The sequence below is a fragment of the Oxyura jamaicensis genome, chromosome 9 (assembly GCF_011077185.1).
Source record: "Oxyura jamaicensis isolate SHBP4307 breed ruddy duck chromosome 9, BPBGC_Ojam_1.0, whole genome shotgun sequence".
Lineage (NCBI taxonomy): Eukaryota > Metazoa > Chordata > Aves > Anseriformes > Anatidae > Oxyura > Oxyura jamaicensis.
In genome coordinates this window covers 4,664,957-4,691,760 of record NC_048901.1, presented here as the reverse complement: position 1 = coordinate 4,691,760, position 26,804 = coordinate 4,664,957, and the positions used below count along the sequence as shown (strand labels likewise).

The 26,804-nt window shown below is 44.2% G+C and overlaps 1 protein-coding gene and 2 long non-coding RNA genes across 3 annotated transcripts; all 3 read right to left on the bottom strand.

Moving 5' to 3' along the window:
- Window positions 1-1,725: 1,725 nt before the first annotated feature.
- AP1S3 (adaptor related protein complex 1 subunit sigma 3) lies at window positions 1,726-19,135 on the bottom strand. The gene is made up of 5 exons (XM_035334296.1): window positions 19,037-19,135; window positions 5,482-5,660; window positions 4,219-4,327; window positions 3,137-3,274; window positions 1,726-2,208 (listed from the first exon to the last, which is right to left on the bottom strand). Exons 1-5 carry the CDS (start codon window positions 19,037-19,039, stop codon window positions 2,173-2,175), a joined length of 465 nt encoding a protein of 154 aa, XP_035190187.1. The 5' UTR covers window positions 19,040-19,135; the 3' UTR covers window positions 1,726-2,172.
- On the bottom strand, window positions 12,038-18,437 carry LOC118171308. Its single transcript, XR_004753149.1, has 2 exons — window positions 17,998-18,437; window positions 12,038-17,949 (listed from the first exon to the last, which is right to left on the bottom strand). It is a non-coding gene; the product is annotated as an uncharacterized LOC118171308 (long non-coding RNA).
- A 3,075-nt stretch (window positions 19,136-22,210) lies between the features above and the next one.
- LOC118171310 lies at window positions 22,211-26,164 on the bottom strand. The gene is made up of 2 exons (XR_004753152.1): window positions 24,102-26,164; window positions 22,211-22,810 (listed from the first exon to the last, which is right to left on the bottom strand). It is a non-coding gene; the product is annotated as an uncharacterized LOC118171310 (long non-coding RNA).
- Between the last annotated feature and the right edge of the window lie 640 nt (window positions 26,165-26,804).

The following is a 26,804-nucleotide window of genomic DNA, read 5'->3' as shown; positions in this document are numbered from 1 at the left end:
TATGGCTGTCATAAGTACCCATAATCTATTTTTCCCCATAAGGTATTTTTCATCACGTGAAATGAGAGATGAAGAAATCCTACAGCTCTTAAAATGACCAAAACCAAGGCTTAAGATATTCATACCAAGAAATCTTCTTTTTTGGAACTCCTATTTTGATATACTCCACAGCTCAAGAAACATAAGTTATAACAGTCAGAATCACAGCATGGCTCAAAAGAAGAGTAAAAATAAGTGACTATCAGTGATTTTCTTGAAGAGAAGTCACTTATGAAAGTAAAGAGGTAGACTTGGAAAGAGCCTCTTTGCACATTCTGAAGTGGCTTCTTAATCAATTAAACACTCTAAATAACTTCATTTTAAACCAGGAGAAAATAACATACAACTCCTACAATTTCATTAATCTACTATTAAATTGAATGTCTTCAGAGCTATTAAAAGCCCTTCAGCAATTTCCCTATTTTTTCAATGCTGAAAGTATGCCTTTGACATCAATACAGAGAAAACAGATGGATAAAGTAATTATAAAAAGAGCAGCATGACGCTACAAACCAGCTTGCCACAGTTTTACTAACAGACTAGATAACACAGGCAGAAAAGTGGGTTGACAATTAGCAAAGTTATCGTGTTGTGTCAAAGTGCTTCCACCCACCAAAAAAAGAGAAAAAACCTCCCTCAGGAACATACAAACAGACTGGGAAGGAAGGAGCAATGAAAAAATTAGATGCAGGACATTTAAAGATTAGAAAAATCGCTGAAGGAAAATACTGCCTGTACATCCCAGAAATCAAAGAAAATAAACGTTGAAGGGAACTGCAAACCAATGCTCGGATCATTCTGGCATATCTGTCTGATAACTTACCTAAGTTTTGTATAAGGTAATTTCATTACTTGACAGAGACAAAATATCTAGCTACAAGTAACAGGATAAGATAAAGAGAATTTCTCTCAGCTTTGAAGTCTGTTAAAGAAAATAATCTATCCGAGGAAGCCAGTTCAATCAGCTTACTGAGTTCAAGTTACACTAACAGAAAGATAGGTGAGCTAACACACCTGATTCCCCACATATACAAGTACAATGTTTTATAACTCCTATGTCTTGTAACACATCATAGGATGCACAGCCCAACCAATTCTTCCCCTCTCTATTCTACCCTTTTTCCATTTGTGGAGCTTGTGAAGTTATAAAAAGTTAATTAAATTGTCCAGCCTTTAGAAAAACAGAGCATTTCAACTATCAGAAAGCTAGCCTACCTCATCCTAATAGATATGTGAATCGGGGAATGGAAAATCCTCCTAAGAAAGATGGTCATCGGAGAATACAGAGTCAAAAGATATACAACGTCTTCACCCTAAAATCCCAAAGACTATTTTCTCCTCTTCAGAATATCCCCTGCTCTTGAGCTGTATGTTTCCGAAGGCTGTATAGCTTTTCTCCAGGTCCAGGAGATCTAGGAAGACAGACAGACCATCCACATGCAGAAGCAAAAAGGATTTGGGAAACCTGGGAGAAGTCTGCTTCAATTCAGAACAGTCTTCTAGATGAAATGGAAGTGTAGCCTGTGCTCTAATAGTGGTTGGAAAACTCTTACTAGCAGAGTAGAGCAGAAAAGAGAAGGAAGACACTACAACTGAAAGTGGCTGGGCCAAAGAGAAGTACATTTCTTCTTCAGGAGAGTAGTTAATCTTTTCAAAACAAGCTTGTTAAATCAGGGCCCACAACAATTTGGCTTTAAGAAAAAAATTATTATTAGAGCAGAAAAATCATTACATTCAAAGTAATGGACATTCGTACAAAAGTAGAGTCACGTGGTCAGCGGTGGACCAAAACCAGTAAATATACCTCTTCCATGTACTGCCAGACTAACATTTTATGATGACAAAACCCATAGCTAAAAAACATGATACAAAACAACTGTTCAGTCCAGCAAGGAGAGAAACTAGATCAAGGGTAAAAACAATTCTCAGAAACTCACATGCAGAGTAATCCAAACACAGAATTGTTAAACCCTGTGTTACATCAGCTGACCTTCATCTTGATCATTATACAAACAAACCCCTTTAGTTACAGCTTTTTGGTATTTCTCTGAGGATCTGGCACATTGGGAAGCAATTTCAGCTAGTGCATTTTACAGGTGTACATAGCAGTTCTCTTTCCAGGTAGTTTTAACGTCAAAATGCAGGCTTGTTCATGTACTCTTCCACTGTCTGGAGAAAAAAAGAAAAAAATTGATGCATTATGAAGCAGCAGAGTAATATAGAATCTTTGAACCAAACCTTCTTGTCCTATTATATATATGTATATATATGTATGTAGTACTTTTGCACGGAATTAGATCAGATTAATGTAGAAATAATTCTACTCTTAAAACCTTAACAGCCTTTTAGAATCTGATCTTCAAAGGTCTAGCTGACCTTTGTACAAAGCTGGCCTGGTTTCATATGCTAACACCAGCCCAGTTTGAAAAACTGGGCAACTCCATAGTGTGTCCCTAACTAGACCTACCATCATGCTATTTCCTTCTATATTAGGATGGATCCTTCAGTACCCAGAAAACTGAAGTCAATCTATCACATTCAACTGCATTTGCCATTGCTGGCTCAACGCTATGAGTTACAGAAGAAATTCCCTGAGGGATTTTGAATAAAAGTTACATATCTGAGTCTCGTAGAAAAACCACACGGGTGTTTAAGAATAAAAATGGGAGTTTTCTAGTACATACTCTTTCCAATTTTAAATGTTCATTGTAGGTCATTGTTTCCAATGTATTAATGAAACAATAGATTTCTCTATATTTATGTATACATAAAATGTTATCTTAGATAATGTACATACATTTAATATCTTAGATATATCTTAACCTGTTTCTTAATATAGCATCCAAGAAACTATAGCATTTAAACTGCAAGAAAGCAAAGGCAGTGTATAAAGAGCTTCCAGATGATTTTGCAAGATGCAAGAGGATTGAATTGAAAGCTTATGTAACTGCTCCTTTAATTGTATTGTTGTTGCACTTACTAAAACTGAACTTAAACCACACTCGGACAGTTAAGTACCAGAAGTGCTAAGCTATATTTTAAGCTCCTGTCAAACAAGGAAGATGAGGTGTTTGCCTTTAGTCTTCCTCGGCCTTACCTCCTGCAACATGTCAGAGTCTTCTATGGCTTTCACTGCAGACCTCTTTGAAGTATCTTGTACTTCTCCACCAATTATAAACTCATCAAGAATAAAATAAGCTTTTTCAAAATTAAAGATAATATCCAGCTCACACACCTGGCAGGAAAAAAAAAATCCCACATTTAAATCACTTTACAGCATTATGAACCGCATTGGACTAGAAGTTTTTCAAATGATCAGATGTATTCAGTATATGCACTCTCATGGCAGGTAGCCAGGTGCATTTTAGGCAATATTGCAGCTTCTTCGGCACATATTCTCTTCATGTATATAGCCTAGACTTATAGCAAAGATATTCTACTTACTATATTTTATAAAATACACTACCCTTGTTCTGGGTTTCAGTCAACAAAGCTGACTTCCTAGCCTACTAATGTTATAGTAGGTCTTATACAAGCTATGCAATATGGGTTACATATATTCACACACAGTTTCCCAGAGCAAGACAAATTCCCTGTCCTAGTGACCTCACAGTCACTAACTGTTTTTTTGTTTTGAGGCACTACAGACGTGAGTCATGGCACGGTGATTTAGATAAGAGATGAACTAAAGTAGTGAGAACAATTAAAAAAATAAATCATGTGCCACCCACTAGATCAGACTAATTTGAACCTTTCTCGGGTCTTTTCTTTGGAAAAGAAAAAAAAAAAAACAAAAAACTTTTTCTCATCTTTATGTGCTCTTGTTATACAATATTATGAAAATCTATTTGCTGTTTTTATAGCTGAAGATGTCAGGAGGGAGAATTAAAATACTGTTACCCAGCATTGTCATTTTAAAAAAATATTTCTCAAGCTTTTCCCTTAAATTCTATTCCCAGAGAAAACATCAATATTATTTTTATTTAGAAGTTAGAATATAAACTTGACCTTATGACATTTTCAGAACTATTTTATAAAATATTCTAATAATGAATTTCCCTTTGGACTGACAGAGACTAAGGGGCAATTAGTGTAGATGGAAACACAAAGCAAAACAGCAACAGGTATCTGTTTATCAGCCAACCAGCAATGCAGTTCGTGGTAGAGAGTGGAACCTACGTTTCCAAAGTATCTGTCCAGAAGCTCTACGTATCGATGAACGACCTCTAGTGTCAGGAGCTCATTATCCTGGTCTTCTATTGCACAACAGAAATACAAACTAGCATACCTAGGAAAATAAAGGCAAAAACAGGAGAGTGAACAGCTGGACACTCTAAGAGCAAAGGCTCTTAGAAGCTACACAAGTGATATTTAACATCTATCTTGTCTCTAAAATAATCTTCTTTCATTCTCATGGTGTCCTAGAAAGCACTGAATAAGATCCGGTAATTTAAACAAATTATTCATTTAGTTAGAAAAGCAAACTCTAGCCCCTGGCACTGGTCTCCAACACTGGTCTCAACAAAACAAACAGTAAGTCAGCAGTACTTTAACCATTTCCCGCGCCTGCTGCAGTTACTGCTCTTTCTTAACAAAATAAAAATATAAAATAAAATATGTAAAATATAAAAATAAAGGTGGACAGTGTTACATCTCAGTAAGCCTGCTGGCTGCCAAATGACTGATGGTGTTTTGAATGTGGCCAGAAAACATGAAACTACTACTCCCAGTCAATCTTCACAATTTACTTGCACCAAAACATTGTTTAAATTGTTCCAAGATGGGAGTAACGATCTACCTCAGCTCTGTGGTGCCATGGCCAGAGCCCCAGCTTATCACAGCACGTGATCAGATGTTTACATCCATCACTTCACAGCAAGGAAAGCAATTTTTGCTTAATGGAAGACGTCACTTATTTCTATAATGTGCTGTATCCCAAACCTACTTCTGTTTACTACAAGTCCCTTCACAAGAATTAGAAGTTAGCTATTGCTAAGCCTTGTGCAAATTATTTGTTTGAAAAAAATGAAATGGGAATTAACACTTTCCAAACAACAAGTTTTTCAAAGACAGAAATTGTTAAAATGTTGGAAGAGCCTCGGAACCTTTCTTGCAGCCTTTCTCAGAGTCTGATGAAGCCCACACTTCTCAGTAGACCATCCTGAAGAATCAGGAGCCTAAGCCTTCTAATAGAATTTCAACCACAAATACTACATTACTCCATTTTTTTTTTCATTTGATAGATTGTACAAATACTTTTTTACTCCATAATTTACCCTGCCAATTTATCCAGGGTCATTGTGCTGTTAGATTCATGATGGCAGGTTCCCAATATCTTACTGTAAAAACAAACCCAAGTGCTAAAGTGAACCTTTATTTTTCCACTTCTAGCATGTTATTTATATGATTAGTAATTACATGTTCTCATAAAATTACTCACACCTTTTGTAAACAAGCTTGAGGTCTTTCCAGTCAACAAAACTACTTGTTTTTTGATGGCGAGCCAAAATAATCTGAACAATTTCTCGAACGATCTTTTTCTTCTCTTTGTCAGGTAGTGTCGTATACCATTTCTGAAGCCTTAATTTCCCCTGTCGACTGAACAGCAGTATGAAGTGTATCTAGAGAAAACAAAGCAACAAGGTTAGCACTGGGCACAGCCAGCTCTGCCCCGGGCAGTGGCAGGAAGGCATTTCTGTGCCTGCCACAGGACAGCTCAGACCTCAGCAAAGGTACCTCTGACTCTGACGGGAGGTCCGGGGGAGGCTGAGCATGGAAGCTGGGATGCTTCCCCTCCTGCTTCCTTCCCTAGCAGATGTCCCCTCCCTATCCTCTCCCACCCGCACTTCCTTACCTCGGGCAACCGGTGGCTTTGCTTTCTATTCTGCTGCTTCCCTGGGGAACTGGAAGAGCATCACCCCTTTGCTGTGGCGAGAAGAGAGCCCCAGTCCCTCCTCCAGGAAGACCAGACACGTTAGCAAAGGGACTAAAGGTACACAACACAGAGGGGCTGGGGAAGTCACAGATGCACAGCGTGGCACAAGATGAGAACATGAATATTGAGATAGAGCTCGTCATCACCAACAGCTCTGGCATTGCACTACTTGCGGTTACACACTAAGCAGTATGCCCCTAGAAGAGGCTGTAAGGAGCAGAAGGAAGAAGCCAACTGCTTTGGAAAGGGAGCTCAACTACTTTTACTAAAGAATTTATGAAACACAGACGAGTGTGACAACAAAGGACAGACCTCAGAGACCTAGGACGTTACATTAAAGAAGCACGAGATGTACTGTTCTAAAATTTCAGTTTCAAAGCCAGTCATAATTTTACATGGATGTGCCATGATTTTTTTCATGTTTAGAATTAGCAGTCTTATTAGAATACAGAAGCACTGGCTTTTAAATGCCAGCAGGCCTTTGGGCGAGAAGTGTCAATGCCCACTTACACAAGTACTTCTACAGGGAGATGAAAGTAACTGACTATACTGAGCCTTTAAGGGGTCTAGTAAGTCATCTACCCGCAGCACAGAAATGGCTTTAAGAATGCAGGAGATCTATTTGAGGATGACATTCATCTCAATGAGATGTCCTCTGCTACATGAAAAAACCTCAAGGGGCAAGAGATACGTTCAATGGCTGAGGACATTGTGACCTGCTCTGCTTTTTGACAGGCATCCCCATGGCTTCTCTCAACAGCACCAAGGCTCGGAGGCAATGTTCTAGGGAACAGCACAGGAGCCTCCTTGTCCTCACTTACTTGTGATCCTTGCAAGCTCCCAGCAGAAGAGAGACCAGGGCTGGCAGGTCCCTCACCATGACCACATTTCCATTAGCCGACCAAACTCTTCCCTACAACTTCTCAATCTACACCCTAGTCCCTTCTCCCTCGTTTTCTATTCCAGCTAGTTGTGCCTATAATTCCTCCATCATTCCATCTCCCCAGTAAAGACTGAAGTTAAGGTTCACGATTACTATCAAGTCCCAGCAGAGAAGTGCACTTGAGAGATTTCTACTTCAAATAAGAAAAAAATAACTGGATTTTACAGAAAACGCTAATATTCATAATTCAGAAGCATTCTTTAGTTATTAGGTCACGGAGTTGTTGAGTAACCTGGAGATAAGCGTTCTGACTATATTGGGAAAGACTTCCAATACGGGATCGTTTTAAGGAAGGCTGGATTGTTTTATTCATATCTGCCTGTGGCAGAATCAGCCGCTGCAAATATGGCTCTCGCTATCATTAGACTAATGTGTTTGATAGAACTACAAGGATTTTGTAGCTGCCTTGTGTTGAGCACTGTAATACTCTCCAGATGAGTTTGCTAAATAAAAATAATTATGCTGCTGGCAGTACACATGGCCTAATTACAGCGAAGATCAAAGCACCATGTTCTTGCCTTTCTTTGTGGATATTACCAGCTGGTTTTTGACATGGTAATATTCCAGCTGTCAGGGTTACCCCCTCGAGGTAGATGAAGGGACAGTCCATACACTTTGTCCACTGAGACGAGCTGGATGAACAAAAGACTCTCTTGCTTGCTGCACAGCACCATTAACTCCAGAGCCTTTGTGAAGAGGAGTGCATTTTGAGAAGCAGAGCAGAGGTTCTGAAGATAAAAGCAGCAGGTCCACAGGTGTCCATTTAAAAGCAATCAGGCACAGCCAGCAGCTATTTGATAAACATATTTCTAAAACTACATTGAGGCAGATAGGAGAGGATGATCAGATTTGATTGAAAATGCTGGGAATTAGTCAATGGATCCCCAGCAAAAGCTGAGAGCATGTCAGCATAGCAAGATCATGCTGTTTGAGACAAGTTTCTTACACCCTCAGGAAGACATCTTGGCTTGCAGTGCTTTGACAGGCAAAGATAAAGAAAGGGTACTCAAGTTTAGGTTCAGCTGTTGGACCTCATGGACCTTAAACCTGAGTATCTGTAAGCAATAAATTTATCTCCAGGAGAGCAACCCTGTGTCTTTAAAAGGCTATATATCAATAAACTAGGGAATTCTGTGGATAGTATTGCCATTTTCTACTGATTAGCATACTTCAGCATGTCATGTTTCACCCATAGGAAAGTGAGCTGCTCTCCATTCAGAATTGCTTTGAAAACTCCACTGTTTCTTGTAAAGATGCAGCTGATGTGTTAGCAACACCTTCTTGAGTGAAGTTAACATTCTTTGCAATTAGAAGCTACCTACGGACACTCTTAAACGCATCAGGATTCATACTGGCTGCAGAAATCCTGTCTTGTGGGTCTTCCACACATACTCTATTTCATATGCAAAATAGAGCTGCATACCTCGTAAATCGATTTTACTGTTATGGAAATATTTACAGCTGGAAAACAGATAAGAGCCTCTACTGTAGACCATCTCCAGTTTTACAGTCAGCACCAAACCAGTGTACTCTCAAGTGGCAGATACGTAGGGGAAAAAAATATTTTTTCTCCCCCTTTTGACAATTCTGCCTCCCCCCCTCACCCCCCCCCCTTTTTTTTTTTTACCTTCTAAACTCCATTCAGACTGGAGAACTCTCTAGGAGATAAACAAAATTACTTTCTCATGAGGCTAAATGCCTTAATTCCTCTAAGTGTGAACATCAAATTGCCACGTTGCTATTGCCACTTGATTCAGTTCAGCTCTGCTCTGCCCAGCCACCTTGACATGATACAACCCATTTTCCACTCTCATAGCTCTGCTGATCACAGCTCACTGGAAAGATTTTGATGCATCAACAAACCTGGAAATGTTGAAATACTGCATAAACACCAATCTAACAGCTCATCTGTTCCTCACTCCTTGACTGCAGAAACATACTTCGTTTTCTACAGTGCCACTAACAAGACGTTGATTAAGGAATTTAGGGTTGGCTTTCAGCAGCCAAGCTAGAAATCGAGGTAGATTATCCTGCAATTCTTCTGATCCTTAAAAGTTCCAGTTCCAGAGTAAAGCAAAGACAAACGACTTGCGTTGAACCAAACGCCTCTGAAGCAGAGTGCTTGGTTTCCTTCTGCACATCTCCAGGGTGTGCTGGCTGTGACTAACAACCAGCAGACCCAGAAGTGACACTGGAGAGGATTTTTAGGTCCAGGCTAGAGCGGGTCAGGATGAGAAGTGCAGTTCCTATCACAGCATCAGCTGTCTTCGCATGTGGAGTCTGTAGGAGACGCTTCAGTCTGAGAGTTGAGTGTAATTTTATTTGCTTGTTTTACTGAATCAGACCCAGCCACCTACTGCATGGTGCCAAATTATCTCCATAATGTCTGTAAGTAGCCTAAAGACTGCATTCTGTAGTCATAGGACGTTATTTTCGAGTTGAAGAAACGGATTTCTTGGAAATCAAGAATTCAAACCAGATTTCTAAGCCTGAACTCTGTCCCCTTTTCTCAACCAGCTGTAGCTATACTTCATACAACAGGTCAGAAAATTACAGGCCTTCTGCTTTATTGAGATCTACAGAACTAGCCAGGATGACAAACTGTACCCTTAGTTCCAGGGCTACAGGAAAATCGAATGGTAGGCTTCTGACAGAGTAATTTCACAGTAAATAGAGGAGACATCAAAAATGCTAAACTCAGAAGGCTTACATCCTAAGCCAGCTGAACACTTCACACCCAGCTCACTGGCTGCAAACGTGGATCCCTGGTAGCTTTTACAGAGGTCTTAACGTGCACCGCAGCGTTTAGTAAGGCTCTCTACAGGAGTCCAGGCTACACGGCATTACACACAGAACAAACCATCAGTAAGGATATCAAATGAAGAAGACTGCACGGGAAGACAGTGCAGGTTTTCCTGACTCCCAGCATCATTCTTCCAGGTTGCTGTCCCACAATATTAGCATTTAAAAGTTGCTGTGTTTCTTTCTGCAAGGTGAACTCCAGGGGTCAATGCTGCGAGGATCTAATTCACCCCACTGCGAGAAGAAACCGCCCTAGCAATGTTCTCTGCCTCCCTAAGTCCACCTATAGAGCATTTTCCAACAGGTTTCAAAACTGTTCTGTAGCACCTGGAAGAACTGCAAGTGGGGAGGGAAGGCAGGAAAGGAGAGGAGAGGGCTGAGAGAAGAGAGCTGTTGGAAGGCCACAAAATGAAGCCAGGCTTCTCTCTCGTGGGTTCTCAGTTTTGGCAAGGATTTGCTCGGGGAGGCAGCTCTGCCTCTCAAGCAGCGAGGTTTTTAGATTGTGCTTCAGCTGTCACCTTTCCAAATTCAGTTAAGAGCTCTCCCTAATCAAAGTCACCTCTATCAAACAGAAAGGTTCCTGAACAAGTAACTAATCACTGCAAATTAGGAATTACTATCCTAAAACACACAGCTTGGCAGAACTCAGAAACTCTTGAGTTCTATTTACAAATTTTAAAGTTTACAAAGTTTAAGCCTGCTGTTGCCAGCTGAGGCACTATGACATGTTAAGAAAAAGTCATGGACCACATAAAAAGGGGAATGGGGTGAAAAAAGCCACACCTTTGGCTGCTGACATGACAACCACTGCTGACAGAAGCCTTGGGAAAGTCAGACTGACTGGCTCTACCTGGTTGAGAGAAAGCAGCTTTTCATCACAAAGTTGTCTTTTAACTTATTCGGACTCCCTTGAAGCCTGCTTGATCACCTTGTATTGCTTTAGTCTAGCTGAGTTCGTATTCTGCTTGTCTTCTATGATTTGCCATTCCTACCTCTGATATGAAAAAACGTCTTCCTCAACATAAATGGCTGTCCTGAATTCTTTTACATGAACTTATTTTTACAACACACCTGAAAATGAACAAAGCCTACTGTCATTAAAATGTTTCTTTTAAAAAAGGATGAATAACTGAAAAACACACAGCCACTGGGAGCACATCCATGGATTGGAAAGCCAGGCTATTAGGTAAAGCGAGAAAGACGTACTGTATGGACAACTACTCACCTGACGTATTAACATCCTAGACACACCAGGGAGAGGCAGAAGAGTAACACACAAGTATAAGTATGTTGGTATTCTTCAGCTGCACAAAGTCACCATCTTGGCTATTGACCTTTAATATATATATACTGGGGGCTCAGGGATTTTTAGAGCAACAGTGTAAAACCCTGGGAACAGGCTACCTTATTAAAAATGTTAATTTCCTCATTTGTTTACTGTTACTGGAAGTTTCATTCACAGCATCACAGAAGCTGACAGGTTTATTGAATGCTGCAGATTCCTAGCTTTAAGATTTAAAACACAGTCTCTCTGATGTAAGCAAGCAAGGAAAAAAAAAAGTGAAAAAACAGCACCACAAGAATGCCAAAGTAGCGTACTGTTGTCCAACTGGCACAGAGCTCCTTCCAGCTTAATCTCCATTAGGAACATTTCTGAACAATTTCCCCTAAACAATGCATCCAAAGTCCGTGCAATAAAACCTGTGCCAGATCATTACAGGCACATGTGACTATAGTTACACATTGATTTTATTCTCTTCATGATGCAGAACTCATCCTTATTTTATTACTGAACTAAGAGTTTAAATTGACCGGCACGCTAGCGTTTGAAGGATCCGTACCCCATGCAGTACTGATCCAGCCAACAGCTTTCCCGATAGCCTTACCTGAGTTAAGCAAGCCCATAACTGAAATGGTATAGCTGAGCTGAACTTCTGAGCCAAAAACACTTCTGACCCTACCTATGGCTGGGAAAGCAGCACTCAGGGCAGCTGTGCATCCCTCGTCCTTCCGCAGGAGCTGACACATCACTGCCTGCACTCGCCCCCACAGCAGGCTCCCTCCCACTCCTGCTTATGGCTCTATGCGCAGTCCTCCTGACCTTGGCTCCTTCCTCACAAAGCAGCATTCCTTCCATAACCTCCTCCCCGCAACACGGGCAGCCTCCTGCCTCCTCCTTGCAGCTGCCAGTGTCCCACCAGCAGTAAGGTCGGGTTCCTGGCACCACTCCGGAGAGGAGAGGCAGCACAAGACCTGAAAACCTCCAGGATGTAGATGCAGAAGATAATTACTCTCATTTTTCTTAACTTGTAACTTTGTTTTTATTCCTGCAAGAGGAATTACTCTTTTCCAGGCAATAAGCAAGAACAAATCAATGCAAGAAGCGTGCATAAAACCTGCCTCAAACGCTGCAATGTGAGAGCGCAGAACGGTGACCACACCACAACCACTGGAGCTGGTGCTCGCACCTCCAGCCTCGGCACCTGCAGGGATGTTGGCTGGCTGACCCCGCAGAGAGCAGCGCCATTTGAAAACATTTAGAACAATTATTAACTGTGTAATCGCATCTCTTCTGCCGGGGCCTCAGACCTATCTTTGTTTGTTTATACATTGCTGGGGGTAGCAAATCTCGGTTAGGCAGCTCTAAGGAGGAGGAGATGAGGCAGGAGGCTGAGCAAACTGCTGAGAGCGCTGCCCCAATGAACTGACTCACCAGAAAGCAGGGGAAGTGCCAAGGCTGTCTGAGGTTTGTCTGTGTGTGTTAAAACCCTTTTATTACAAGAAGCTGAACTGCCTGTGATTCACCTAAGCCTCAGACTATTTTACAGTCATAAGCCAGTCTGGTCCCAGAAGGGTCTGTGAAGAATCAGAGCTAAAAGCTAGTCCAATGGACTCTGGCAAAAGGTGCAGTCACTTTTACTCTCATTTCCACTTTGCCTTATCAGTTATTTGCAGAACCCTGCTATGCGTGGTACTGCGGTGTCCTTCCCTTGCCTCTGACCTCTCAGGTACAAAGGTAGAAGGCTTTGCCCTGGGGCAGGGGACACAGCAAGGCAGACAGCATTCCCCTGGCTCCTCAGTCAGCAGAGGGACAGCGCTGCAGCCTGGGGACACCAGTGCCCCGCAGGGTGAGAACACCACAGGTCTTGCAGCAGCCTCACACCGACTCCACCAGTTCCTGTACATCACGTCAACAGAGCCACTCACTGGGAAAATGAGCCCTGGAGGGACTGAAGACAGCATGAGTTTGGATCATTTCTTGAGTGATTTGAAAAAGCATCAAAGTCATTTTCCGGAAACACTGAAGCACTTCGTTTAGACATTTTCAATGGAGACATTCTCAGTTTTCCATTTTAAAAATGGCACCTTTTATTAGGGTTAAAAAAAGACATGGATTTAGTAACCCGAACATGAAAAATGGAAGAAACAACTACTGTTTATGGAAGGAAGAGCCAGAGCACAGGATCTCACCGAATACTTTTATGTTGGTCCCAGATTTTGCCTCCAGAATGAAAAAATTGTTCGAGTGCAAGTTTCTGGATGAAAAATTAATTCTGCTATTCATCCAGGTCTTGTTCTGAGACCTGGAGGAAAGGACATGCCTGAGGTCCCATCCCACCACTGCCCTCAGCTCATGCGCTCACTCTTCACAGGATCCAAAGCTACGGCAGCTCTGAAGAGACGATCTGCTAAAGCCTTATTTCGCAGCTGAAATACACACAGATGCAGGCAATTAAGTTAAGATTCAAAAATAACAGGTTGCTTTTCAACGTCCCCTCATGTTCACTGTCCATCTGCAGCACGCTCTCCTTTGTTACCCGAGCAGGAGCTAAGGCAAACCTCAGAAGCACCTTGGAAAGCAAGGGATTGCATCTGAGTCTCCAGGCTCAGACCCCGCTGCAGGACTAGCTTTTCTCTGTTCAGGTCATTTGCTATACCGGCCTCTATATTCCCTCCTGGTGTAGCAGGAGCTGGTAAGTGGCTTAGTTCTTGGGAAATGCCAAATGGAGAAAGAGGTATCAAGTAGAACATGCCTTACTTGAGGAACCTGACTTATGTTTCTGAGCCTGGTGGTTGTGAGGTGCGAGCATTTTGTTTTGTTGTAGGTCATTCAGACATTCCCACGACTTTTCTAGATCTGTGGGCAGACAACCAGACACACTGAACACTTCATGTGCTGGGAGAGACAAAGGCACAACGTGGTAAGCTTCTGCATTTTCATCAAATAAAAATTATTCCATTTCTTATTTCCTTGTGCTTTATGTCTATCACCTCAGGGGACTAAGCGGAGGGTGATGGTCATGCGGGAATCCCTGCACTGGCTGACTAGCTGTCTGCAGCTGCAAGCCTCTGAGCAAAACTGCCTGCAAGCAGCAAGGCAACCACAGACATTTACTGGCTGCTGAGGAGGGCTTTTAACGTTATCTTTTCTTCTCGTGCCTGAAAAGAAGATAGCAGACAGACGTCTTACACAAATTCAGCAAGTTAGAGGAGAAAAGAGACTGGTGCACCGAGCACCTGAGGTTACGTCTGTGATACTGAGAACCACGAATCCAGGACATATTAGGCCAGGAAGACGTGTCTGGCCAGAAAAGCTTGCCTTCAAACACAAATGTTAATTTTAGTTTCTGTTCCTCCTGCACTGCATGCTACATTCCTACTCACAAATGAAACACCATTTGTATACGATGGGATCTTATACCTCTCTGAACCAGAGCCTCTGCAAAAATGCCAAAGCCCAGGGCTGCTCAAGAAAGCACACACCCAAAGCAGCCAAGCGAATGCAGATGACAGCCTGGAGAAATAGGACAGCAGGGAAATGAATGGGAAGGAATGGCAATTAGTAGCTGTGCATAGGTAACAAAAAGGATTCTTTTTACAGCAGCAGTATTTAATTTAGGCGTCACTGGAAAGACTACAACTGGCTCACATAAATGCCTGCTGCATATGCCAAATGCCAAAGCATAAATCCTGGCGGTACTGCGGCAGAAGCAGCTCTATCAGCCCTCCTTGGCCCGCTGGTTTCCTCAGTGCCTCCATCGTTCCGTCCCTCTGCTGCTTCTGCATACAACTGGTGACCTTCAGAAGGTCTACACGACGCTTAATAAAGCATAGGATTTTGTATTAAAAGAAAGGTAATCTATTAAAGGAAAAGCTGCAAAAAGGCAAACATTTTGACATGCTCCACACACTGAGCGTATTACCCAGAGAGCGTCAAGTGTGAATCACAATCACTGCACAGCCAAGGAGTCCAGGCAGTCTCTAGTAACGATAGTAAGTATTCAGGAGAGAACATCCAAAGCTGGAGGAGGATCACGTCAGCAGCCAGAGACTGCAGACTTCCTGAAGAGAACCCTAAAAAACATTTTTCCTAGCAAATCCCACAAAATGGTATTCACAAGTCCAGCTAAACGATAACTGAACACCAAATGATGTATTCCCCGTGTACCACTCTGATCTGAGCGGTTTCCACGAGGGCAGACTGTAAGAAGGAGGGCATGCATAAAATCATTCTGCTGGTACTCCTCAGTCTCCAGGAATCACAGCATGAAGGACTTAGGGACAGAAACTGGATCCAGACAACGTACCTGTGGACTAATCCTCTGTGAACTGCCTAATAAGACACCCACGGCACCCTTGGCAGTAGATGAGAAATCTTTCAGCTATGCTGTATGAAAAAATATTCTCTTTAGTTTTCTTTACATTTAGTGCCTATAAACGTCACAGGTTGTACTCTGACACTTCTTGTTAGGAAGCATTCTTCCAGCATTCATAATTTCACACATTTATATAATTTCCCCTACAGTCACCTTCCCAAGCTGAAACACCTCGGGATCTTCTCAAAGCAATGCCATTCCATTACTACTATCAGATCCCAAACAAACAGTTCGCTACATTGGAAACAATGAAGTATCACAGGTACTCCCCCCTCACCTCCCCACCGTGTATGACACTGCCTCAACCAACTGGATTCATTTACTTGTGATTTTCTCTCCTCTCATCTGTTCTTATCTGCTGTCCTTCCTGCCCTTCCTAGTTAAATTCCTAAAGGCAAAGTTCATCTCCGCCAGGCCAATACGCTGCTGTATCAGAGTGGAAAAAGGCAGGCAAAGTTTAGAGCACGTTCTTCTTCAAACTGCAGATAGGAAGTTCTGCAAAACACTGAAAACATCTTTTACAGATCCGTGTTTATTTTAGCAGTTAAGGGCACTGAGACTGTTGGGAAAGTCAATATTCAGAAGAGCTGAGAGTTCATTTACAAACGCCAGGCAGGTGTCAGCACCTGCAGCCACCTCAACTAACATTTCCACCCAAGCTTCTCGATCAGCGATGGGTATCAAATGTCTGGCTAAATGGAAACACTGCTCGCCAGCTCCTTTTCTATTCAGGCCAAGCATGTTTGTGGAGCCCCCCGTTCTCAGGGGGATTCTTTTGATCTTTCTCCAGGGCTTCAGATCACATCTACAAGAACTGATTTTTCTCACTGTACTGATGAGCAGCACAGGCAGGAGGGAAGCAGGGCCTTTTGCGATGCAGGCAACAACTCAAAGCTATGCAAGCAGAACCATGTACTCTCATCGAGATTATACTGATAATGGTCAGGTGGCAGTAGGATCGAGGTGTTGCAACACTTTTGGACATGAAAGACTACAGCAACATTTGTCCTTGGGGAAATATTTTTCTCCTCTCTGCTCAGTCCCTGCTCTTTCACTTTCTTATCCATTGAGAAAGCAGTCCTTCAAGAAACGTTAACAATACACGTCAGGGAGGAGAATTTGGTCTTTTTTTCTAAGAAGCCTTTGTCTGACCCGTCACAAGGCAGCAGCTGAGCAGTAAATTGGTCATTCTCAGCAGGATGCGAAGTAAACTTTGCTAAACAGATACTTTCCTGAAACTTGCCTGGAGATCTGCAACAGAGCCAACAATTGAAACCACCCTCCTGCTGAGACGTGGTACCATTACCTGCCATTCAAGTCTCAGACCATGTGATAGTGGTGGCTAGCACAACTGCCTCATAGCAAACAGGAGGAACCGATCTAACGAGTTTCAATGACCTGCTGGAGGTTCTTCAGTTGTGAGCCTGAATAAGGCTTATTCTTGGTTTGTAACCCAATAACCCTTAATTCTTGACCGGTAACCCAGTGCAACAACCCTTCACAGAGCCTGGATGACAGACAGAGGAATTTTAAGTGAAAGAGTACCCTGACAAAAGCACCCTTTCATCAGCACTGGTTCTACAATAGGAGAACAGGGTAAGGCTGACAGCACTGCTTGATGTTATAGTGCCAGCAAGCATTATCATAGCGATGCCTCAGAAAAGGAAAAACAACACACACATTTAAAAAAAATATAATTGATACAGCAGACAATTCTGCTAATAAGCAGTGCTACTGTAAGCACTGCTCCCCTGGGACCACCGTGAGTGCTTTAAGAACTGGCATCTGTGAAGTGCGTGCACCGAGGCAGAGTTCTGAGCTCAGCTTCCCTGAAATCACCTCCCATATTTACTGACCTTCAAGGGCAAAATAGGAACTCCAGTTATTTACATAAGCTTTACATGAGGGAAATTAGTATATGGGGCTGTCTCAGGGTGTAGCCAGAAAGGTTGAATATATGTATGAGGACTTAAGCTGTGGAGACTGCATTGCCATCTGTAAATTTGTTACTGCACATATTCTACATGCTAACGTAATGACAGGGTACATTTTTCTAAATACACCAGACAACAAATATGAGGTGTGTTCTGACCAAACCACTGAAAAGAAACAGCTCAGCTCCACCTCTGGGGACACAGCCAAACATCAAAATTCAACCCCCAGCAGAGACTCCTGTGCAGTTGCACTGCTGGTAACTGATATTACAGATGCACACAATAGGCAAACTGGGCAAGACAGGAGCCTGGGGCATGCTTGCAGAACCTGCCCTAAGCCTGAATTATCAAACAGCGAGATGCTTTCTCAATTACAAGGCATCACTGACCATCTTACTGCTCGAGAGCCCACAGTCTTCCTTGGGGAAAATCTAGCCATTATTCTGGGGATGTCGGTCATCGCATTTAACAAAAGAGAATAACCACGGCAACCTTTTCTGATCCCAGCAAACAGCCACCAGACTCTGCAAGCACAGGGCTGAAGAGCTGAAGGGCTTCCCTCGCAGGATCCCTTTAACCTGGAGGACTGCTGCCCCTATCCAATGCTGTAAAAGCTCCAACAAGCAGCTACTGCCACCTCTACCCAGCCGAAGGTCTGGGTTGGGCAGGTAGACCAGCTGCCAACACACACCGTAGGAGCAGACCCAGGCCCATACAGTCCCTATCACACAGGTTATTACTATTGCCTATTCATCATTTTGCCGTGAACAAAACCCTACTTGAGTGGGTAGTTTTTTAGCTTAGACTCTACCAAACCGCATACACGAGCACCCATCACTTTCTTTCTGAACCCGATGAAACAAACTTCAGCCAAGCTTGGCAGAAAGGCAGAGCTATTCCCGACTAAGCTCCTACAGCTCTCGGGAGACGAGGCAGCTGAGCAGAGGCCCCTGGGTTGGGGCAAGGCTCCGCATGAGCCCTCTGCTCACCAGACACCAGGGAACGTGCATGGGGAAAAGGCTCTTCCCCGTGCTCCTGACGCAACAAAACCCCCTGCCTGAAATTGCAATGCTCAGGCACTGCCCAGCCAGAAGACAAAATCCCATGTGAAAGCAAACTCGATACTCCTCCAGGCACGGTGCTGACTTGAAGCTCAGCTCCTCGGGTTACAGGAAGCCTTAATCAACTCTCTCTAGAGCAGCCTTGTTTTCCTGGTTGGCTACCAAAGTCTGTCAGCATGACCAAAGCTCACCCCAAGGGTCAGATAGGAGGAAATAAAAAGAATCCAATGTTCATTTCCTCCAAAAAGGCGCAGACCTTGCCCGAGCTCCCTTGGGAACAGGGCTCCCACCTGTTGGAACAGCTGGGACAGCCCTCCGTGCATTGCACCTCTGCTGAAACGCAGCTCGGGCCATTCATTCCAGCAGAGGGATTTCTCAGGAAGGAAAAGTTTCTTTTCTCCGCGACCGAGAACACAGAGGAGAGGGGTTGCGCTGCCTTTCTCTCCGTGCCCCGTCCCCCTCACCTCACCGCACCCCCGCCGACCTCCCCCCGAGCTCCGCCGTTTGCTCCGGGGGAACGGCGGCCAGGTCAACCCGCAGCCGGCTCCCCGGGGCCCGCCCCAGGCCGCTCCGGGAGCCCTCCCGTGGAGGGGCGCTCCCCCCCGCCCCCATCCCCGGGGCACCGCCGCCATCTCGGGGCAGCGCGGGGCCCACCCGGCACTTACCATGGTGTGGCGGCGGCCGCAGGCTGGGAGCCGGCCCGGCCCGGCTGGCTGCCGGCTGCCTCCCGCCCGCCAGGTGAGGAGGCCCCGGCCGCATCGCGCCTTCCCACAATGCCCCGAAAGGCAACTCCCCGGCGCCTCCTCCCCGCACCTGCCGCCGCCCCGGGGAGGGAGCCCGGCCACCGAGCCCCGAGGGCCGGCAGGGCCGGGCCGCTCCCCGCGTCCCGCCCGGGGTGGCTGCGCCGCTGCCCGCAGGCGGCCCCGGCCTGCACAGGGCTGAGCCCAGGTGCTGGGGAGCCTCGCACCGCAGCCAGAGCGGGGTGTCGGCACAGCGCGCCTCCCGTCCCGGCCGCACGGCGCCGGCAGCCGGCGCTCACACCTTGCGAGGCACCGGTGGAGCTACTGGCATCGCTGTTCTGCGGCCATCCCCACCGAAGCGAGACTCTGCTTAAATACCGTAAATGGCCGGGCTTTGCTAACCTGCTCTTTGTGGCTGAGCTGGGTGAGGGAGCGAGATGCGAGTAGCTCTGCCAGCCGATCAGCGAATCCCCGTAACCTCTGGCAGGGATTTGCTGGTAAGCAGCGGGTGCCAAAAGAACATGCAGCTTCCACAGACTCAGCATCTGGATCAGACGCTCTAAATCCAGGCCTGAGGCTTCGCAAGATCTTATGACAAACCTGATCCAGACACAAACTACCAGAAAAACATAAAATGGCAAGAGTTAGAAACAAAATGGGAAGAGTCAGGATGTTCAACTCCCACAGTGAGTTTCCAGTCCAAAAGAGAGATGCTCCCCTCGTGCACCATATGCATCTCACCACATGTGGTGGGTCTGGAGTCAGGATATGCCCAGCTCCTGCATGCAGCACTGGATGCATCCGAGTCAGCAAGGAAGGGAAATCTGAAGGAGCTCAGGCACTCCAGGGGACACTGTGGTGTCAATGGCTGTCACTGGGGGAATCTCTTTCTGAGCCTCTGGCTTCAGCGAAGGGGGCGTATCCCTTGGACAAAAGCAATAGCGTGCTCACATCAGAGACAGCAGCTGCAGTGAAATCCACTCAGAAACTCAGAGACAAGGGATGGCATCCTACTCCATTGAAGGGCCAGATTTTTTCCAAGTTTTCTCCCTGCAAAAACTGAAGAACTCATGCTTTCTAAAGGAAAAAGAGAAAAGAACTGAGCTTCTGAAATTGAGGGCTGGGAATGTTGAAAAACAAAAAAAAACAAAACAAACAAAACAAAACAAAAACAAACAAACAAAAAAAAAACACCCACAACCTGATTCTACAAGTAAGACGACATCATCACTGAGGCATTCTAGGCCTATGCCTACATGTGTATCTATGCCTACATCACCCATGCAGCCCTCTTAACCGTAAAGAATACACATCAGTACAGATGTACATGCAGGGATATGATCCTTATGCTCTTTTAAAGGTGTGGAGGCATTTTGCACAGTTCCCTCAGCATACATGACCTCTGCCCCCCATAAACTATGATTTGGTCTAGACACATTCACAGAAACCTCCCTTTCTGTTCGCTCACTTCTCGTTTCTGTTTTCTAACCCCACAGCACGATGAGTGCTGTGCTGTACTGCTGCTGGCTGATGACCCCTCTGGTTTCATTTCTGGATTGCACAACACGAGAAGCACAAGTCCCAGCTCCCTGCAGACCCCGCTGATACCTCATTTGTGTGCTTGCCTCTGGCTTCTGTCACTTCCTGAGAACACGCCCTGGGCCTATAAAGCAGCGCTATCTACAGACCGCATAAAAATGCTCGCCTTTCACAGCACTGCTGTGGTGCAGTACACACTGTGCCATGCTGGCCATGCTGATTTTGCCAGGACACCATCACTAAGTCTGCCAAACACACTTACTGCTGTCAGCATCTGACAAAGGAGACCAAACCCCATTCCTAGATGCTCTGAAAGGTAGCTGGAATGAGTAAATAGGCTACAAAAGCTGCCATGCCGAACAACGGGCATACTGCCTTCCCCAGGAGGTCCGCATTTGGTTTCCCAACTGCAGAATCATGCTCCTGTCCCATTCAGTCCCCAGTCCCACCTGCTGTGGCTTATGCAGAACAACAGAGCTGGCTCTGCGGTCAAAACCCAGATGTTCCTCGCTGCTGCTGAGTAGGGAATGTCCACAGACACCACCGTGGAACTCGGGAAGCCAGCTGGTATGCCAGGTATGTGCAATTGGACTGGATTTGCCTAACATGCAAGAATGCGGACACCACAGTGCAGTTGTACTGGAGTTGCAGGTATCAACATTTTCATCTCCAACATTAATTAGAAAGTAAAGGCTGAACACATCATCCCAACTCGCTCCCCACGCCCCAGAAAAAAAAAGTTTCAGGAAAACAACTCTCTTCAGCAGCCTACATCCTTCTCAGCGATGTAACTTACTCCAGTAACAGACAATACTTTTTTCCCAGCCTAATCCTTTCCCAACGATCTTACTTTTCCATGCAAAGACCTAACCTAAGTAGACCCACGAACTCAGGAGAACCAGTCTGCTGCTTTTGTGTTTTCCAAGTACCTCAGAAAACAAGCAGCAGCAGGAACGCACCATGCTTACGGTGCACATTAAAGGCAGCGGCCAACTTCAACACATTATGGCCAACCTTGCAGCTTAGCAGAGGGACGAATTTTGCTGCCCTACAGAAGCAGGACTGCAGATATAGGATCACACCTAAATTAGATGCTTTCCAGAGCAGAAAGCCAGGCTGTACTTAATGACTGACTAACTAGAAGTGATAGAGTTGGAATTCTCCCCCTCCCTTGCTTCCCCACCACCGGGCACAGTGTGCCTGGGTAACTTTGTGATGAAGATAGCTCAGACTTCCCAAGCAGCAACTGCTGATGGTTATCAGTGTTGCACAGCACTGGGAGCGGGGGAGGCAGCTGTGGCACGGGGTTATGCCAGCTGCACTGGTGGGGGTGTCCTTAAGCCAGAAAAATGCCATACCATGGACTCCTTTGGGTTCTTCCCTTAGGTCCAGTTAATTCAGCTGAACACAAAAGCTCACAAAGCAACGGGAGTTATTCCTCTAACTCAGAATAGGCTGCAAGACCACTTTGTGGCCCTTCTCCTTTTGCTTCTGTCACTGCCTGGAGGAAAATTCCTTTCCCGAGGGCCCTTTGACAAGGCTTTAAATGAAGGCGAGAAGGTTTTTGTTGTTGTTGTTGTTTTTACTGCTGCTGGATGCTGCATTCCCTTAGTTTATATTCCACTCTTCCAGCAGCCTATCACATTCAGAAGCAGACAATTTTCAAATCAAGTGTTACTGTGGCTTCAGTCAGTCTTGTGTGCATTGAGCTGCTGATAAAGCCTTCTCTAGATCCTAGCTGTAAGCTTTGGTGAGTTTTGACATTATTTATTTGAAAAGGAGCCATTGCTAAAAGTCAGATGCTCTGGACTGATGAAGTCCTAAGCCTGCAACATACTTTATATAAGGAAGAAAACAAAGTTCTCGTTTCTAAACAACTGCCTCATTTCCTTTTACAGAAACCAAAACCACACGCCCTTTTATTGCAGAGAAGCCTCTTCACTGACGTCAAGTACCACAACAAACGAAGCAGAACACTCACCATTTACCCTGACTCTAGCCAGCATACTCCTCCGCCTCATTTTTCAGCACCTAAACTGAGCTTCTCTTAGGCACGCAGAACCACAGACTATCCCAGGTGAGCAGCCCTTTGTCAAACAGGGAGTTCATGCTGCTGAACTTGGTGACTTAATGGGAGACCTGCTGGGAAGGTTTTTTCCACTTGATGGGAGATCCATAGGTAAAAGAAAAAAATTAAAAGCCCAATCTAAATTCAGCGGCAGGAGGTAGCTTTTAATTGCACTTTGGATCAATAAAGCAGCAATCTAACACTTCCTTGTGTTACTAGGCAGGGGTTTGTACTTTTCCAGACAACTCTCCCCCTGCTTTCTTTCATATGTACTCTTTTGCTCATAAGATCTGGATTCTCCACAATTTGAGTGCAGAAAAAGTATTCATACCCTTAGAGAACCTACAGAATGATTTATCTGTGCCACAGATTTTGGTACCTTACGAGCAGCAACAGCACGTTCAGTAAATAGTCCCAACATTTAAGCAGTTTAAGGTACTAGGAAAGTTTTAAAAATAGCAGTCTCAAATTGTTACAGCCTACACTGAAGCGATAGGTGTACTCAAGGACTTAAAGGGTGTTAAGTAGCATTTTATTCCTTTTCCCAGCTGTATAACACTAAGAGCAGGCCACAAGGTAAATAGGCATTAATAAAGCTGCATCCAGAAATCTCCTGTCAAGAGAAAATGTGTTATTGTAGCCCTCTTGTGTTCAGCTGCAACATCAGCTGTTGGATCCAGTCTCCTTCCTTACACCCCTTTACTCAACAGCCAGAGTACCCTTACATGCTTTAACCGCATGGCCATTCAGTTCTTTGCCCTCTACACCTCCCTTCAGTTTCTTTCATGTTTTTCCCCTCCCAACCCCAAAATGTATAATTTAGGGATACTCAGGCCATGCTCTGCAACAGCAGAGGGCTCACTTGCCATGCTCCACAGCAAAACTAGAGAATTACTGTTCTGTAGCAGAAGGAGGGTTAAAACATCCCTCGCTCCTATAAGCATGCTTATATTCCCAGCACTTATTTATAAATGGGCCACAGTGAACACAATTTACAGCCTTTTTCCCCTGATTACATTATGCCTAAGAGATCAAGTTTTAAACTGAACAACCCACAAATACCATTCAGACATCTGCAACATTTCTCTATCCCTACAGAAAACACCCTGACATTCTCCAAGCCCAGTAAGTACTACTGACCGTACTATGGGTCCCAGATCTTCCCTGCTGATCACCAGGATTAAAAGGTCTGGTGTCCACCACTTTGGTGGGACCCCGCACAGTCAGGGTGGCGAGAGGTAATGTTTTTTTACAGTATGCTTGTCCAAACTGCAAGGGCTGTAGCAAACAGAAGAGCAAGGATGGCAACATTGCTGTGGTTACTGAATGGGATGGAGCCTTGTGCCTGAGGATGAGATAACAGGTCGGTTCCTAAAGACTCACCTTCCACGTCTGCTGCCTCAGTCTTCCTTAACAGCCACTGCAAGGCCAGCTCACTCTTACAGATCAGAAGGCTCAGGCAAGCAGTTTGGTCGTGCTTCAGGAGCTCTTATCACCCATCTCAAGGAGCCAAACTCCAACACAGACATGCTGCTGCAGAGGAAACCTGGAGAAGGAGCCACAAACTAAGAGAGAAAGAAGAAGAAATGCAATGAGAACAGAGAACAGGCAAAGGACAGTGACTAGAACAGAAAAAGAGCTGTGGCTTAGCAGCAGCTACATCAAGGAACATGGGCAAGCAGCACCCACTCCTGATCAGCAACACAGAGGATGCACTTCAGTTTGTGAACATTTGTAAGAGTTCTGACAGATACATGCATATAGATCTTAAGAGTAGCTAAAACCATACAGAAAAGAGGCTTCAGAAAAGAAAGATCAGGATAGATGTGTGAGGCTCATGGAGTCTTCTTTACTTGACAGACAGCCATAGAGTAGCAATGTTAAGAGCGAGTTTAACCCTGGTCTGTCTTCCCCCAGAAACAAGTGAAGGGGAGGAAAGCATGCACCTCCAAAACATTTGTTCAGTTTCCTAAGAAACAGTGTGATATAAAGCATTTCAGAGGAAGAATGGAAACACCTCATATAGAAACACAGATGGAAAATCCTACAGTAAACCTGTATTTCTATATTAATTCATCTTAGTTTTGGACTTCGGCGTTTGGAAAAGTGCTAAAAGATACCCAAGCCTCTTGGCATCTCACAGAAAGCATGATTCTTAGCATACCAGTGCCTTTCCAGACAAAATTAACAGGACGTACTTCATAATTCAGTTATAACAGCTAGATATAAGGCAACCCATACAATCCGTGTGACAAAAAGCAACTCAAGAATGAATATTCCAAATATTCTGCAGACAAGCCAGCCAATCCACTCACACTGGTATAGTCACATCAAGAATATACCAAAGAATCTGGTTTGTCTCCTCTATGCAGGGGCAGATTATATAGAAAAAACAGTAAGAGACCCTGGGTACACAAGCGCATTAGAGATCAATCAGTTATGGCAACTCTGAGCTGCCCTCATACTGGGGGTAAAAAGGCTCATGATATGGAAGCAGAAAGCAAAGTTTCTAACGACCTCATGTTTCAGTTCATTATTGGATATTTTATATTTAAATGAGGAAAAATAACTTGTATAGACTTAGTTTATTACTGATATCATTTTAATACTTTCTTTCGTTGCATAAACAATAAAAACAGTAACACTGTCTTGCAATCTGTTCAACTATTAGCTTCTACATATTTATAGGTTAGTAGCCTGCACAGATACCTCGAGACCATCCCCTTGCTTTCTCCAAAGGGGCAAAAACTGCACGATCACTTGGTTGCAGCTGCTTCAGAGTTCATTAAGAAGGCTTGCTGTTCTGGATACATCATACAACTGCCTTTCCCCTTAAACCCACAAGGAGCAGATAAAGCTTCAAAAGGTCAAGTTTCAACCCACCGAAAGATACTTAGTTGATGACAATAATAATAATTAAAAAAAGCTAAGCTGGCAGAAGTTCATTATTTCCTCAAGAGTTTGATCGTGGTGTTTCAGTTAGCACAGTCATTCAGAACTAAGGACTTAAGTCTATTCAGACAAAAACACCTTAGAGAGCTTTCCTTCTAAAGGATGCAGTAGTAAATCTGATAACCATAAAAAAAAAAAAAAGGTATTTCCTGAATCCAGCTTGTTCTAAATCTGCCCATTGCATAAAAGTCAACACCACACCACAAACCTCATTGCTGAAGACTTGCCACACAGCTGATCTGAAGCTTATGTTGTTGTAAACTGCATAAGCAATGAGCAAAGCGGTCAGCTCCACATTCTCATTTATGAAAGCAGTGCATGTATTTTTGCATTTTCACCACAAGTACCCTTGTGCAGTTCTCAAACATTTTCATACTCAATCCAGAGTTCAGATAGCTTATTTACAACATGCTGTATGAGGGTCTGCAGAGCTCTCTGAACAAGCTTTCCCGACTACAGATCATTAAGAGCTTGATTGGTTTTGGTCAAGTTTTTGTTGCAACTACAGAACAGGGCATCCTGCTTTGGGAAACGTGAGAAGTTGAAGCTGATCAAAATGAGATGTCTCATTAAAAAAATATAGTATTATACTGCATAAGCTACTCAACTACCTTTCAGCAGTGGAAAGAGTTTGTGAAACCCTTTCAGATTCCTTCTATAGTTTCTAAATACCCTGGGGAGCATTGAGCTATGTTACATTTTAACAGTCCAGCACTCAGGCATTCCAAGCGTTACAAAACAACCAGTGCTGCATCTCAACAAGGCTGTAAGCAACTGTGAAGGATATATTCCCTGCTTGTCCTCATCTTTCCTCCATGAGAAAGTATCACAAAACAAGGGCAACCACCTCCTGTGGCTACAGTTTGTCTCCTCTGTGTATATCTTATTGTAGACTCCACTCATCCCATCCAACAGAGACTGGAATTTCCGTAATACCTCAGAGAGACCCAAGGCATCCCAGGGAAGGGGGGCTGATCCTCTGATACTCTATGTTGCAAGAAGCTTTGCATACCTCTGAAGAAGAACTAGATGAACCTGAAAAGAGGTCTGTATGAGCTGGCAAGCAGGACACAGGATAGGGAGCACACCTGTACATCCCCAGTTAGGACAATGCAGCAGTTGTCTCAGCTCACG

Excerpts from the sequence above, each read along its gene's own strand:
- AP1S3 (XM_035334296.1), bottom strand. Across the intron at positions 4,328-5,481 it reads CTCAAGCTTGTTTACAAAAG|GTATGCTAGTTTGTATTTCT; the intron begins GTGTGAGTAATT and ends TTATTTTCCTAG. Across the intron at positions 3,275-4,218 it reads TGGACAGATACTTTGGAAAC|GTGTGTGAGCTGGATATTAT; the intron begins GTAGGTTCCACT and ends TTTTCCTGCCAG.